Source organism: Penicillium vulpinum, assembly GCF_028829585.1.
Source record: "Penicillium vulpinum strain IBT 29486 chromosome Unknown utg000001l_segment0_segment0, whole genome shotgun sequence".
Lineage (NCBI taxonomy): Eukaryota > Fungi > Ascomycota > Eurotiomycetes > Eurotiales > Aspergillaceae > Penicillium > Penicillium vulpinum.
The window spans coordinates 7,264,740-7,278,489 of NW_026643241.1; the positions used below are offsets into that span (position 1 = coordinate 7,264,740).

At 47.4% G+C, this 13,750-nt stretch overlaps 3 protein-coding genes across 3 annotated transcripts; 1 reads left to right on the plus strand and 2 right to left on the minus strand.

The window, feature by feature from the left end:
- Positions 1-1,942: 1,942 nt before the first annotated feature.
- N7479_002594 (C2H2-type zinc finger protein) lies at positions 1,943-3,654 on the plus strand (the record flags this gene model as incomplete). The annotated part of the gene is made up of 4 exons (XM_057250291.1): positions 1,943-2,677; positions 2,755-2,808; positions 2,904-3,077; positions 3,226-3,654. The coding sequence occupies 4 exons, from the start codon at positions 1,943-1,945 to the stop codon at positions 3,652-3,654; spliced, it is 1,392 nt and encodes a 463-aa protein (XP_057114723.1).
- A 667-nt stretch (positions 3,655-4,321) lies between these two features.
- Positions 4,322-7,156, minus strand: N7479_002595 (NCBP1 family protein; the record flags this gene model as incomplete). The annotated part of the gene is made up of 7 exons (XM_057250292.1): positions 4,322-5,181; positions 5,237-5,418; positions 5,473-6,368; positions 6,423-6,690; positions 6,748-6,854; positions 6,941-7,035; positions 7,096-7,156. The coding sequence occupies 7 exons, from the start codon at positions 7,154-7,156 to the stop codon at positions 4,322-4,324; spliced, it is 2,469 nt and encodes an 822-aa protein (XP_057114724.1).
- Positions 7,157-8,372: 1,216 nt separating this feature from the next.
- N7479_002596 (GSK family serine/threonine-protein kinase) lies at positions 8,373-10,021 on the minus strand (the record flags this gene model as incomplete). The annotated part of the gene is made up of 7 exons (XM_057250293.1): positions 9,902-10,021; positions 9,671-9,843; positions 9,527-9,610; positions 9,088-9,436; positions 8,827-9,020; positions 8,567-8,771; positions 8,373-8,506 (listed from the first exon to the last, which is right to left on the minus strand). Exons 1-7 carry the CDS (start codon positions 9,945-9,947, stop codon positions 8,373-8,375), a joined length of 1,185 nt encoding a protein of 394 aa, XP_057114725.1. The 5' UTR covers positions 9,948-10,021.
- Positions 10,022-13,750: the final 3,729 nt, after the last annotated feature.

Below are 13,750 nucleotides of genomic sequence, written 5' to 3' on the forward strand. Positions count from 1 at the left end.
CTGGAACGAGCTGAATTCCATCCCAACAACGCCATCCCTGCCCGTCTGAATCACCACAGAGCCTCCGAACACTTTTTTTGAATACTCTGAAACAATGAAATACTTTTTGAATACTTTAGAGATTGGTAATATACACCTCAAATCCCTCAAATTTACATGTTGATCCAAATCTGAAAAGCACAACCCTTAATGCGGGATATATGCATAGTCTAGATGCCTCCGCCCATTCAGGAAGTAGTTCGTGAAGACTAGTCGCATCCCTGCAGGAACCATTCTTGACAAGTCCCGATACCTCAACTTCGATGCAGGACGTGCAGGGTTACCACTCGTGTCAGATGGGCATGGCTGTCACTTTTTGGATATGGGGGCTAGGGCCATGAGTAGTCATGATCGACATGAACCCATGAGCCAAGCCATTTGATGCAGTTTAAGGGGGGGGGAGAAAAAAAGGAAAGACAACGAGAGAGTAGACCCAAAAGCCCGAGCTGCGATCCTACTGGAAGAGTATGGGGGCCAAAATTGACTTCTACTTTACCTAAAAGAGAGACAGATCGTACTGGATGAGAGAGTGAGGATTTGATTGGATCTTCGAAGAGATTCAGATCACCCGACTGAATTTTGTTGGATTTTTCAGGGCCTTGAGCGGCTAACTGGGATATTCGATGGGCTGAGATCGGACACTATTGGCGACTATCGGGATGGCGCATCCTGGTACTCGTAATTACGGCCTAGCTTGGCCCAGCTTGCCCCAGCTTGCCCCAGCCATTGAGAGATTGCTGACTCCGAGATCGACTGAATAATCTACATGTCGACTGCAGGTCGATCACGGTCCACTTGGGAATTTCCGCGATTTGAAGGCCCGGCCCGTCTCCTCGAGGGGAGAGATGCACAGCACGATGGGTTTTGTTTCCTTTTTTTTTTTGGGCAAATGTTGTGTCTGACAGATGTCAGTCTCTTCAACTCAATTTACAAAAAAAAAGAAATGTGTTACAGAAGGTAATGGAAAAAGTGTACAGAAATGCTAGCTGAAAAGGGCTTTCGTCGCCAGTCGCGGCTGTGAGTATATTTTTGCCCTGTGTGACTGACATTTCACAATGGAAATACATTACCACTAATGAGACTATTCCTCGTGGTACAGGAAATTGATGCGTCCAAAGCAAACCATGCATCTCATGGACTATGCAATGCACTTTCAGGGCTCTCTCCTCCGAGAAACAGGAACTCCAGTTCGTGATTTGATATTATTTTCTAAATGTTTATATTATTTCTCAGTGGAGTCAGGTCGCCTTGGCCCAGATCGAATCAAACACTTTGTATACAGTACTCCGTACACATTGCATGTATCTTGAACTGCCTTTCCCCTTTTTTTTTTTACCTATTTTTTTCCTGTCAATTCCTAAACGTCATACAGGCGATCGAAATGGGGCTTTTTCACTATCTTCTCACCGGCTGACTCCCCCCCTGTCTTATTCCCCCCCGCCATTAGTATTCGGGGCCCTGGTATATCTAGATCGGGAGGCGCCATGGTCGATGCGGAAGATCATCGCTAGTTGTCAATCATTATATTTCTCACTCTTCACGGCATGACCTGCATATATTTGCTATTTCCTTTCCCCTCCATCTCATATATATAGATCCAGATCTATACACTGATTGCGCTTTGGCCGGCCTGTTTGTCTATTTTCCCTTATCCTTGCTTCTTTTACAAAAGCAACTCGTTGCCAGCCAGAACCCAAATACCACCAGGGATTGGGTTTCAGGACATAGTCAAAGTCTACACAGAAAAAACAAACAAAACAAAACCTCCCCAAACGCATCCTGTGGACAAGAGTATACATTGAGATACATTGGTATCTTGTGGAAGATTCCGAACGGAGAAGGTATCCTTGCCTTTTCTTTTTGAAAGATACTGAGAGGAAGAAAACCCTCCAAACAGTGAAATATGGAGACCGTAGAGCCTGTCTCTTACGAGTTCCCTGGCCATGCCCTGGGTCCGTTTGCACACAGACGTCCGATAGACTCGAGCCAGAGTTTCCCCTTCTATTCGCATCAATCAGCACCATACTCGTTGCCTTACCAGACCCCGAGTAGCCTGCCTTACAGCTTCGGGCATTCCGTGGGTCACACACATGCACATTCGAATGCCTATCAGCAGCAATACTTTGTCCCGAGTCAGCACCCGATCCAGCCGCAACCACTGCGTCTTACAACGGAACAACCGTTGCAGTCTCTTCCAGAGATTCGCCCGGCAAAGAACGCCATCACCCAGACAGTGAAGTCTACATCCGACCATGGTCCCCGGGTGCACCTTTCAACTGGAGGCCACAGTGCACCAGTCGGGGCAACAAACGACACAAAACAAACCCAGGCTGACATCGCCTTCTCCACCAACGTGGATGTCCTAATGAAGGCAATCCAGTCAAAACATGCCTCACCAACCCAGCAATCCCTCCCACCACTACAACACCTGGCACCACCAGTACCACAGGCCTATCCTGCACCGTACCCGACTGCCTCGCCCACGCCACCGCGCGGCTACCACGGCACCGAAGGCCAGCTCTCGCGCACAGGAAAGAAACGCAAGTACAACTGCAGCCTCCCAGGCTGCGGCAAGAGTTTCGCGCAGAAGACGCACCTGGATATCCACATCCGGGCACATACAGGTGACAAGCCATTTGTGAGTACACAGACCATCTTTTGAAAGCGGGATTCGGTAGTGCTACGATCAGCAATTAATCGTTTTGGACGTGGCAGATATGCAAGGAGCCCTCATGCGGACAACGCTTCTCGCAGCAAGGCAACCTCAAGGTAAGCACTTCGCCTTCCCCCCTCCCTAGCTGCCGCGCCATGCTTATGACACACGAGGCAGACATACTAACATTGCGTTATGAAAAAAAAAATAGACTCATCAACGACGACACACGGGTGAAAAGCCATTCCAGTGTGAAATCTGTCACAAGCGATTCGCCCAGCGAGGCAATGTCCGCGCTCACAAGCTTACACATGATCAGTCGAAACGGTTCGACTGCCGTCTAGATGAATGTGGTAAGCAGTTTACCCAGTTAGGAAACCTGAAGGTGAGAGCCCCTGTCTTCCCCTTACCATACGTCTCCTGTGTCATTACATATGATCCTCTCCTATCCCAACACCAACCTTTCCATCCAAAATACCCTGATCCAAACCATCCAAAAAAAAAACCAAGCTAACAATCCCCCCCAAAAACAGTCCCACCAAAACAAATTCCACGCAGCAACCCTCCACAATCTAACCGTCCGCTTCTCGCAAATGGGCGAGACAGGCCCGATGAACATGAACGCCGCAGACCGCGAACTGTGGATATATTTCGCCGGCCTCTACAAAAACAGCAACAAGGGCATCAAAGGCCGCGGCAAAGACCGCCGCATCTCAACGACGAAACGCTCCGATCCACAGAGTAGCTGCGACTCCATGGATCGGACGCAGTCCGTCGAGTCTGAAGAGGGCGCTTCGAAAATGCAGATGCAGATGCAGATGCGGCGCGGGAGCTTCGAGGATGGCTTCTCGGTTTATAATACTTCTAGCAGTGATGGGGATGATGGTGAGCCTTATTATATTGATCGTAGGGCTCATGTACATGCGCATGGACATGGACATGGGCATGGGCATGGGCATTAATTTGGTTTTGGGTTTTGTTGAGGGACTCCTCTTGTCTTTCTTTTATAGGGCTTTGTATTCGTTCCCCTTTTTGATATCCCCTTTTTATTTCTCGCTGATTCCCCTGTGATTCCCATTGGTAATTCTCTTTTTTATTTTTTTTTGTCTTGTTTTATTCTGGGATAGGAAGACTGTTGTCTTTCCTTATGTTTTTTCTATTTCTATTTTTTTTTTTACTCTTCCTTTAGGGTTTTATCAAGATGTATACGATTCACGAGTGACTTTTTCATTTGTATTTTTTGGACTTGGCATATCCCCCGCGCTAGGGTTGTACGGTTAAATCGGCAGGGTCTTGGGTTTCTTTTCTTTTTTTTTTCTTACTTCTCTGTACAACTTACATATGTAGTTACGTAGCTCGGCGAGGCGCATATCACTTATGTCTCGAAAATAATCGAAAGTGTTTTTGGAATAAATTGGAGAGAGATTTTCATATTTCTGTCGGCCTTATTTGAAGACCCGGAGTTAAATTGTACAGTACAGAGGAAAGCTAGAAAAAGAAAAGGACAGAAAAAAAATGGCTCTCCAGGACATAAATCATTGAATGAAACTGCTCAAAGAGATCGAATGCGAGAAAGCAGTATGCATAAGCTGATGCATGGTCGAGATGGCATCCGTATATGTGACAGCTCTATTGCGCATCAGCATCGGCAATATCCAAATCTACATCCGCCGCATCCTCCCGCTCAGACACAGGCGGGGCCTGGGTGCCGAGGGGAGTAGCATTGGCCAGGGTATCAGATATAAAGGCCTCCTCGACGGCAGCCTTTCTCCGGAACACGCGGAGCCAGCGACGGCCCCACTGGCGGATGATGGCGTCCTGGGGCTGGGTTCCGCTACCGTCACCGCGCTCCATCTGTTCGTCGTTGCTTCCAGCAGCGATGGAGACGATGGAGTCCTCGATGTACTTGAAGAGGGTTTGCATATCTGCGCGCTCACGGGCGAGGGTCTCGTCGATGATGCTGAGCTGGGGCTCGTACAGGCCGGGCTGGGTGCGGGCGGCGACGATCTGGCGCATGCGGTTGGTGACCTTAGCGACGGTGGCGGAGATCATCTCGAAGACATGGGGCTTTGAGAGGATGGTTCCTGCTGCGACGGACTCGGAGAGGGCCCATTCAAGGACCGAGAGCGGGGTGAGGATGGTGTAGTTGAGCAGCTTGTCAATGATGTTAATGGCGATACCGGGCTGGTCGACCCAGTAGTCCATGACGGAGGTGATGATTTGGCAGCGGGCACGTTGAGATTCCGCGCCGATGGCCAGGAGGCGATCCTTGCTCCGTTCGATGCATGATAGGACGTGAGAGAGCGACTTGGATCCGACGTAGCAGAGTGAGGTCACAAATGCATCTGTCGAGGGAATCTTGGGGTCGTCGACACCCTGGCTCTTGGCCTGGTCTTCGATGGCTGTGATGACGGGTTGAATTTCTTCGTCGGTAGCCTTCTTCCGAATAAGCTGCGTAAGTTCTTGTCCTTCTTTGGAGTATGGTGCCACTGGAAATTCAAGTTAGCAATCGTTCCCTGCCATTTGATCATGAAGTACGCTTACTTTCAGAGGAATATTTGAAATCGGGAGTATCCTTCTCTTTGCCTGGCGTGATCAACTTGGGATAGGGATCAGGGAGAGTTCCCTTAATGCGCTGGGCAAAGCTCAACCGGATTTCCTTGTCCAAAGCACCCTGGATGAACGCCATTCTTGGATCAATGGCAGGTAGATCAAGATCGTCGGCCCTGTGAAATTGTTAGACTGATCACAACGTGTGGAAGCTGACATTCGCTACTTACCACTCGCTCCATTTCCATGTAAATCCGAAGTTGCTCAAGTGGTGAGCGAACCAATCCAGGAAACGGTTGCTGAGCTCCAAATCCATGGTCTCCAGGCTGTTGTACAAGAATCGAATTGCACGGCCCAGACTGGGTGCAATTGCCGCCGGGGCAATCTTGCAGCACTCAGTGAGAACAGAGTGATAGTAAACGAGTTTGTGCTCCGACGCTGGCAATTGGAATAGCTGCGAGAACACAGCATCCACTGCCACATCCTCGGGCTTCCATGGCTGCACCTCGCCTATGAGCTCGCGCATTCGGTCGAAAGGTGTGGCACGCTTCACGAATGTGGTGGGGGTGAAATAGCAGTCGATATCAATCAGGAACTTGGCCGTAGCAACACGATTGAAGTCAAGGAGGTTAATGGTATCAACTAGTGCGTCCCGAATGAGCGATGAGGAGATGTCTGTGATCGCAGGAACGGTATCCACTTCTTGGTTGGCATACACCGAAAGGTAGACCTCCGGGAAGAGAGGACGCGCTCCGTTCGGTACAGGGTTGGGCACAGTAATGGTCGGGAAAGGAACCTTGGTCACCGATTCGAAAGACTTGGGCTCATCGGTTTCGGCGTCCCGGGCATCTTTCCAAGGACGAGGAAGGCACTTAAGCTCCCAGCCCTGGTTGGCCTCAGCTTGGAGTTGAGTCTGCATCAAACTGATAACACTTTGGCCAGCTGCCTCATGATTCTCCTCGGCACTGAATGAGTTCACCAAATCGACGAGGGCGTGCGGCGTAGATGCGATAATGTCGGTCTTCTCCAGAAGCGCGGAAGCCTGGGCCTCGAAGCCAGAGGCGGGGGACAGCATGACATAGGGAATGGTGAACTGGATAATCTTGACCAATTCAAGGCCAAGAAGCTAAGAAAAGCCGTTAGACAAGCTCCATCATCACAGGTCAATAATCCAACTTACATCCTCCGAAGAGGCAGTCTGGAGATCGACTGCACGAGCGAACAGCTCTTCCAGAAGGGAGAAGATGCCATCACCCTCATAGACCGGCTGGAGGATACCAAGGAAGCGAATAAGAAGCTTGACTTCACGCCATGCGCCGGTATCAATGTACTTCTGCAAGGCCTCAGCGGCCTTGCTCAGAACCTCCGATCCAAGCTCGGGCTTGAGACTATGTGCGACCAGGACTGTGCCGGCGATAAAAGGGATTTTCATTGGTTGTTCGAGAACGCTGCACGTTTCCAAGTTAGTAACATTCCACAGCGAATTGAGTACACCCGACACGTACAGATCAAGGGAGATGTTGACAAAGTCGCGACGGATCTCCTCGTCATCGTAGTTATCCGTGACTGTCTTCGCAATACCCTGGACATCATCTTCTGCTCTGCGAGCAGCCTATAAATGAAACATAAGCGTTAGTTCATACCAACCATTTTGTAGAGCGCAATGCGCGCGGGGAGAAAAAAAAACGAGCTCCGTACCGATTCCGCAATGGTCAACAACTGTCGTCGGACCTGGACGAACAATGGCTCCTCATATCTGCGTCTTTGGGGGCGGCGATCAAAGTCATCGTCATCTAATCACAGTCAAGTTAGCGTGTTGTCCGGGAAGCTTGTCAGATCCATATGTCTCTCACCTCTATAGCGGCGTTTGCGCCCGCCCCTGTAGCCGTGATTTCGACGATCGTTTTCAGCCATTATGTTTTGGAATCAATTCAATGAGCTGGTGGTAATACCAGATTCCTATCGTAGAGACAGTGATTCTGGGGAATTCGAAAGCGAGGGTGACAGCTTGGGAGCTTGGGGTGAATGGCTCGGAAGGGGAAAATTGAAATTCCGGTCCCGGTGCCCCTGCGTGACTACATCGGATAATAGTTCACTTGGTATTCCATAACTAGTATCTCCTTGTTTATACATAGGAAAGTCGTACGGTTTGAGTGTTGTACTGCCTTCTCGTCTTGGGAATTGTCAAACTGAGAAGAAATATTTCCAAAAAAGATATCATAGTGCTCATCTTAACTAGTATAACCTGGGGATAAACACCCCATCCCATATGGCCGGATACATTTTCCACCTACATAGTACAAAATTTACACTGTCCAAAACCCATTTATTCTTTACGCACCACTACCGAAAAAGAAAAAGAAAAGAAAAAAAGAAATTCGTCTGCTTGAGAACTGGAATGACATATAGCTCATGGCCGGTAAGTCGGAGGACCGGGGAACCAGCCAAGCCCGATGAATCTGATACAAGGATATTGCGAACAAAAAAAAAAAGAAAAGCAAAGACGCAAAGGGAAGAACGAATGGGGATTCTAGCGCTGCAAGACAAGAGATTGACCATCATAGAAGGGTCCTCCCTAAACATGTATCCAAAGAAATCTTCAAGATCTCAGATGCATTTGTGGGAGATTCACCCCTCCATCCGGGGTCGAGATCGGCTTGCTGCGTGTGGGGGTTCTTCCCCTCGACCGATGAAACTATGCAGTCCCCGACCCCCAAAGGCAGACGTGCACAGAAAGGGTATCACTTTTTCCTCCCGAGAGCTGTCTCAGACACCTCAAAATAAACTCCAGGCCATGACCTCCCATTTCGTGAAAACCATCAGCCCTTACCACCCTGAAGAAACATAGTTTCCGCTTCCCAGCCATTAAAGGATGCACTTTTCCCACTTCATACCATTCCCTGCTCAATTCGCCAGTTCCAAGGTTCCACCATGTCCGGGGTTGAGGCATAGAGTCCCGAAAGAAAGAAAAAAAAAAAAGACAAGGCAAGTGCACTCTCAATTCAGAGCTTACTCGAGATCATGATGGAACTTGATTGGCAGGTCGAATCTTCTCACGCACAGTGCAGATGGCGGCACAGCGAACAGACGTATCATTCGCGGAGGGCGAAGGACACATACACTAGTCAACTCAATCAAGGTGCGCAAGCATCTCCTCCTTGGAAAGGGGTTTGAAGTTATCGAGACCGAGGCCGCGAGCTTCGAGGGCTGGGCGGGCGTGAGGGGGAATCATCTGGGCGTTGAGTTCAGGGGCAATCGAAAGTTCTAAAGGTTGATTAGTTGGGGGGTTGTGGTCTTTCTAGAGAGGGTGAGATATATGTTTACCATGTCGTGAGAAATCGAAAAGGGTGGGGAGATCCTTGGAGGGATTGTTGTGGTGGCGTGAGTCCGGTAGCCGGGTGTTCGGGTCGCGAAGCTCATCGAAGAAGGGGTGGCACATCGCTTCGACCGCAGACAAGCGCTGTGTCGGGGTGTATTCCAGAAGGGCGGAGATGAGGTCAATAGCCTCGGGAGGTGCCTTACGGAAAACCTAGTTCGGTCAGCACCATTACAGACCGGGGGTACGGGAACGGGGAAAAAAATACCTTGTTGAAGGGATGGGGCTTGATTTGAGGGAACTTGTGCTCCATATAGTTGGGGTTCATGGTGCGGATTTGTTCCCGAGTTGGGGTGCCCAAAACCTTGATGATTTCTACAAGCTGGTCAATGCCCGATTCGCCGGGGAAGAGGGGTTGTCCAAGCATCAATTCTGCCATCACACAACCAGTCGACCAAACATCTAGAGAAAAGAAAAAAAAAAGAGGTTAGAATTCAATACGATTTTGCGAAGAAGAAGGAGGATGTACCAATCTTTGTTGTGTAGTTGGTCGCACCGAAGATTAATTCAGGCGCCCGGTAGTAACGAGAACAGATGTATGAAACGTTAGGCTCGTTTTCGATGAGGATCTTAGCGGAACCGAAATCGCAGAGCTTCAGGATACCAGTATTGGGATCCAAGAGAAGGTTCTGGGGCTTGATATCACGGTGACAGATACCCTGTGAGTGGATGTAGGCCAGCGACCGGAAGAGTTGGTAGATGTAAAGCTTGACCTCAAGGATAGGCATTGTAGTCTTGAGCTTGTTGAAGTAACGCGATGCACGGTACACGGTCTCCGGGACATACTCGAGGACGAGATTGAGGTAAACTTCATCTTTCTATTTGGAGGGGAAATTCGAGGGCACGGGTCAGCCCACGGGAACGGGGGACGGAAAGACGATCGGGCGGGACACCCAGAAGACACATACCCTGTCGCCGTTGGAGTAGTAAAAGGCTTTAAGCTCGACGATGTTAGGATGGCGCACAATCCGCATGATCTGCAGCTCACGGTTCTAGATAGACCGGGGTTAGTCCGACACACACATATACACCAGGTCAAGAAGCCGATTTACCTTGAACCGTTTATCCTGGAGGACTCTCTTGATGGCAGCATCTTCCCCGCTCGGAGCCATCTTGGTCTGAAACACAACACCGAAGGAGCCATTGCCGACAATCTTACACTGAGTGTAGGAGATCTCCTTGGATTCGCCGGTGAGTCCATCTTGGACCTTCTCCCGGATCACCTCTGGGGGGAAATGAATCAGCTTTTTACCCCATTGGAAGATGAAAACAATATATCTTACCACCCATGCGCAAAGTCGGGAACAACCCGGGTCGATTCTGTGCCATCGCGGAAAGAGATAGATATGTGAAGTTGGGAAGACCGTTTTGGGTGGTTTAAACCGGGGTGGAGTAGGGAGGGGCGGACGGACCGATGGGAAAAAGAAAATGGCACCCGGGAGCCAAGAATGTAGTAAAAGTAGGGAAAAGGAAGAAGAATGAGAGAGGAGAAGGTGGGCAACTTTCGTAGAGAATGTTCAACCAATAAAGTCGAATCGAGTGAAATAAGACGGGTTAGACTAGGGAAGGTTAGGTAAAATTGGGGCGGGTTCAGGGCGAAATGAAAGGTGACGTTGATGGAATGGATTCCCTTTTTTTTTTTTCTTTGAATGTTTTTTTTCTATCTGATTCTTGAAACTGAAATTTTCAAAGAAACAAATAAGGATAAATAGATTCAAAATCAAGAAAGATGAAAGCCAATGTCTTACGAAGTGGGCAATTCGGGAGAAGGGGGGGGGGAAAAGAGGAAAAAGAGAGGGGCGGGAGAGCTACAAGTTCAAGTTCAAATCCAACCTTCTCAGGTAAATTGCTGTTTATGGTCTCTTTATGATCTCTTTTTTTTATTATTTTTAAATTTGCTAGTTCTACATATATTTATTACTTCGACATGTATATAACCCAGATGTTTCTTCTTAATAGATCCATAGTCATTTTGTGTATGTATATATAACATTTTGAAATTATGAATTCAATTTACAGTATGGGTATTGTAAATTACTGTAAATTACCAGAGTTCGGGGGATGATATCATAGGCTATTGGAGTATTTACCAATACCCGGTGTACGAAACCCATAGACTTTTTTTTTTTTGGAGAAAGCGGAGTCTCCGGGGTAGTGGGAATAGCTATACATAGCATATATGTGATAGTATACTATATATTTTCTTCACTATACTAATATATATCCCCTTTCCCCCCCCAAAAATAGGGTAAAAGAAATAGATGATGTCGGGTGACCCAACGGTGATTTTCACTGGAACCACTATCATTGGTCCAAATACTGTACTGTAATCTTTTTTTCTCTATCACGAGACCAGCTGACCTCGAAAAAAAAAAAAAAAGCTTGGGCCAAGTGATAGTCCAAGCTGCAATTGGAGCTGGGACCCGGTTCTAACTATTCTAGAGTATATATACTACACCATTATACTATATATATACATTACTAGACTAAGAAAATCATTTGACCTTTTTCCCAGACTTTCTCTGCATAGTTCCAGGGGCATTCCGAAAGAAGAAGAAAAAGAAAAAGAAAAGAAAATGACACACCGGTAATTGGGAACTAGACCGGTTGGGAAAGTCCATATACTACTAAATCAGAAAGCTATTCGGCCCGGAAAATCTATCGGAATCGAAAGGGGGGCCCGTTTCCACTTTCTTTTGAGGGATCTCGATACTATCAAAGTAACATCTCTGTGCAGGGATCCCTTGGCATGTGAGTCGAAGCTATCTCAGCCGACGCCCCAGCTCGGGACTATCATTGGGATTCCAGCCGTAGTTCCGTCCATGCAGCCTCTTTTGTACCAAAAAACAAAAAAACTGGACCTGAATCGGGGGTATATGAACCCCGAAATCGGCATCTATAGCCATTTGAGACGTATCAGAAAAGGAAATCAAACTATCAAAACAGAGAAAAATAAGATCTATAGTGGAAAAAGAACCCGTCTTATCGTCGAAGGGGTTTAGGAATGTTGGTTCCTGACACAAGCAAGCACCCGAGTCAGGTACTGAAAAAGGACGTTCCCTCGAAAACTTCGCCCCTGTAGGGATGCACCTGGCTCAAAAGGTTAACGTTGAGGAGCTACTATGTTAATGTACTCGCATTTACCTTGTATTGTCTTGTATTAGTATTGTATTTACACTGTATTTCAAGTGAGAATCAGATTGTATTCACATAGCATTCACCATTGACCATTTACCATTTACCATTTAGCACTGCCTTGCACTGCCTTGCACTTTGAAATCAGTATATCTCAATATGTTTATATATCATAGTAACATTTTACTAGCCAAACATCTATATAGTTTGTATCTAGATCTATAAAACAATGAGCTTCCCCTCATCGACGTCACCAGACATCTTAAGAACAGGTGACCATGGCTTGGGGGCTCGGAATCGCCACAGTTTGGTTTCAACTTGTCATGCGACTTACTTTAATCTGCTTGACACGAGAGAGGGAGAAAAAAATGACGCCCCCTCAGCAGGGGGTCTGACGCCGTCAACCTGAAAGGAATCCATGTCATATCCAGAACCCATGCACCGGTACGACCATGACTACATATGTACATTCGGGATTCCGAAGTGTCCATCGGGTCTCGGCAAACAATATGCCTTATTTGCTGACTAGATAACTCAATATTGATCACTGGTCAATATTATACTTGTCTTTTTAGGCGATCAGAGTGGATTCAATTCAATATTCACACTAAACACAGCCCGTGGAATCCACATACAATAGAGCCATTAGACGCTCATATATAAGTATACATCCCTCGATGTATAAAATTGCGCAATGCATTTACTAGTCACACTAGCGTTTCACGGACCCGGGATGAGGAACCGGGTGTGTTCCTGGGCAAAAGCAACACTTCCCGGCTGGCATTGACACGATGTTTAAAATGGTCAATGCATATGCACGGGAGGAAACCGGCGGAATGTCCAGCCCAATAGTGCACCATCGGCATGTACGGATCGTAAAAAGCATGGAAGCAAGGAACGGACATTCCATTCTACGGTCCTCTCCGTCAAGACACGTGGGCTAATCGCTCAGAATAGCAAAATAGAGACACGGAAATCTATAGTATATATGCAAAATAGAAACCAGTTGACGTCTCATCTCAGGTTGGAATTGGATTTGGCCATACAACATACTCATATGATGTACTCCGTACACCGTGCCCAAAGGAATTCGGGAATGCACCAAAGGAATATGCAAATCATCTTAGAGGCTATTGGTTCAATCTCGAAATTGGATCCAGTCTTCCCACGCTGTGGCGAGATCTGCCATGTTCATTATCTAAACCTTCTGATCTGTAGGAAAAGCACACGCCACGTTGAATCATATCCGTGCCATGACCTTCAGATTTGAACGGTGGATACGCATACTGCTTGGGATGAATGAATTGTATGATTATCAATATATGAAGTACGGAGTACTCTCCGTACATCATTTTTACATTGTGCCTATAATCCATCCCGAATAGGTACACTATAAACCCTGGGCAAGACCTCCCTTGGAACCAGTAGAAAAGAAAATCACTAAACAAGCAATGATTATCGGAAATTGTTTGAAATCTACCCAATGAATCCCTTCAAGGAAATGAATTGAAATGAATTGCCCTGTGGACACGCTACCCACATTCATTTCCAACGGAAATTATATTATTCAACAGACATCTTGTACCCCGTACGTTGTATATTATTACCGAAAAATCAGAGAGAGCCTGTCAATTGGGCTGCAACACTCGGGCCCTCTAAAACTATATTTTTCCCTTCTCGTTTTCATTTTCATTTTGCGCATTCTGTTTTCGCTTTTGATTCGTCTAGAAAGAATACCATCCCGGGTAAGTCATTTATCCGGGACATACGCACCTAGGTGCATCCCAGGTCTCGAAGATAACTGGCCAGTTTCTTATATAGTAGAGAGAGCCCGGTAAAGAGATTTACGAGAAGAAGTAAAGCCCTAAAAAGGGTCGAATGGGGGAATATGATGTCACTGGAGTCTGACAATATCCCAACGCCGACTACCAACCGCGGGACTTCCAATCGCGAGACAGCAACCCGACCCAGCCACACTCGAAGCAGGGAACTGGGGG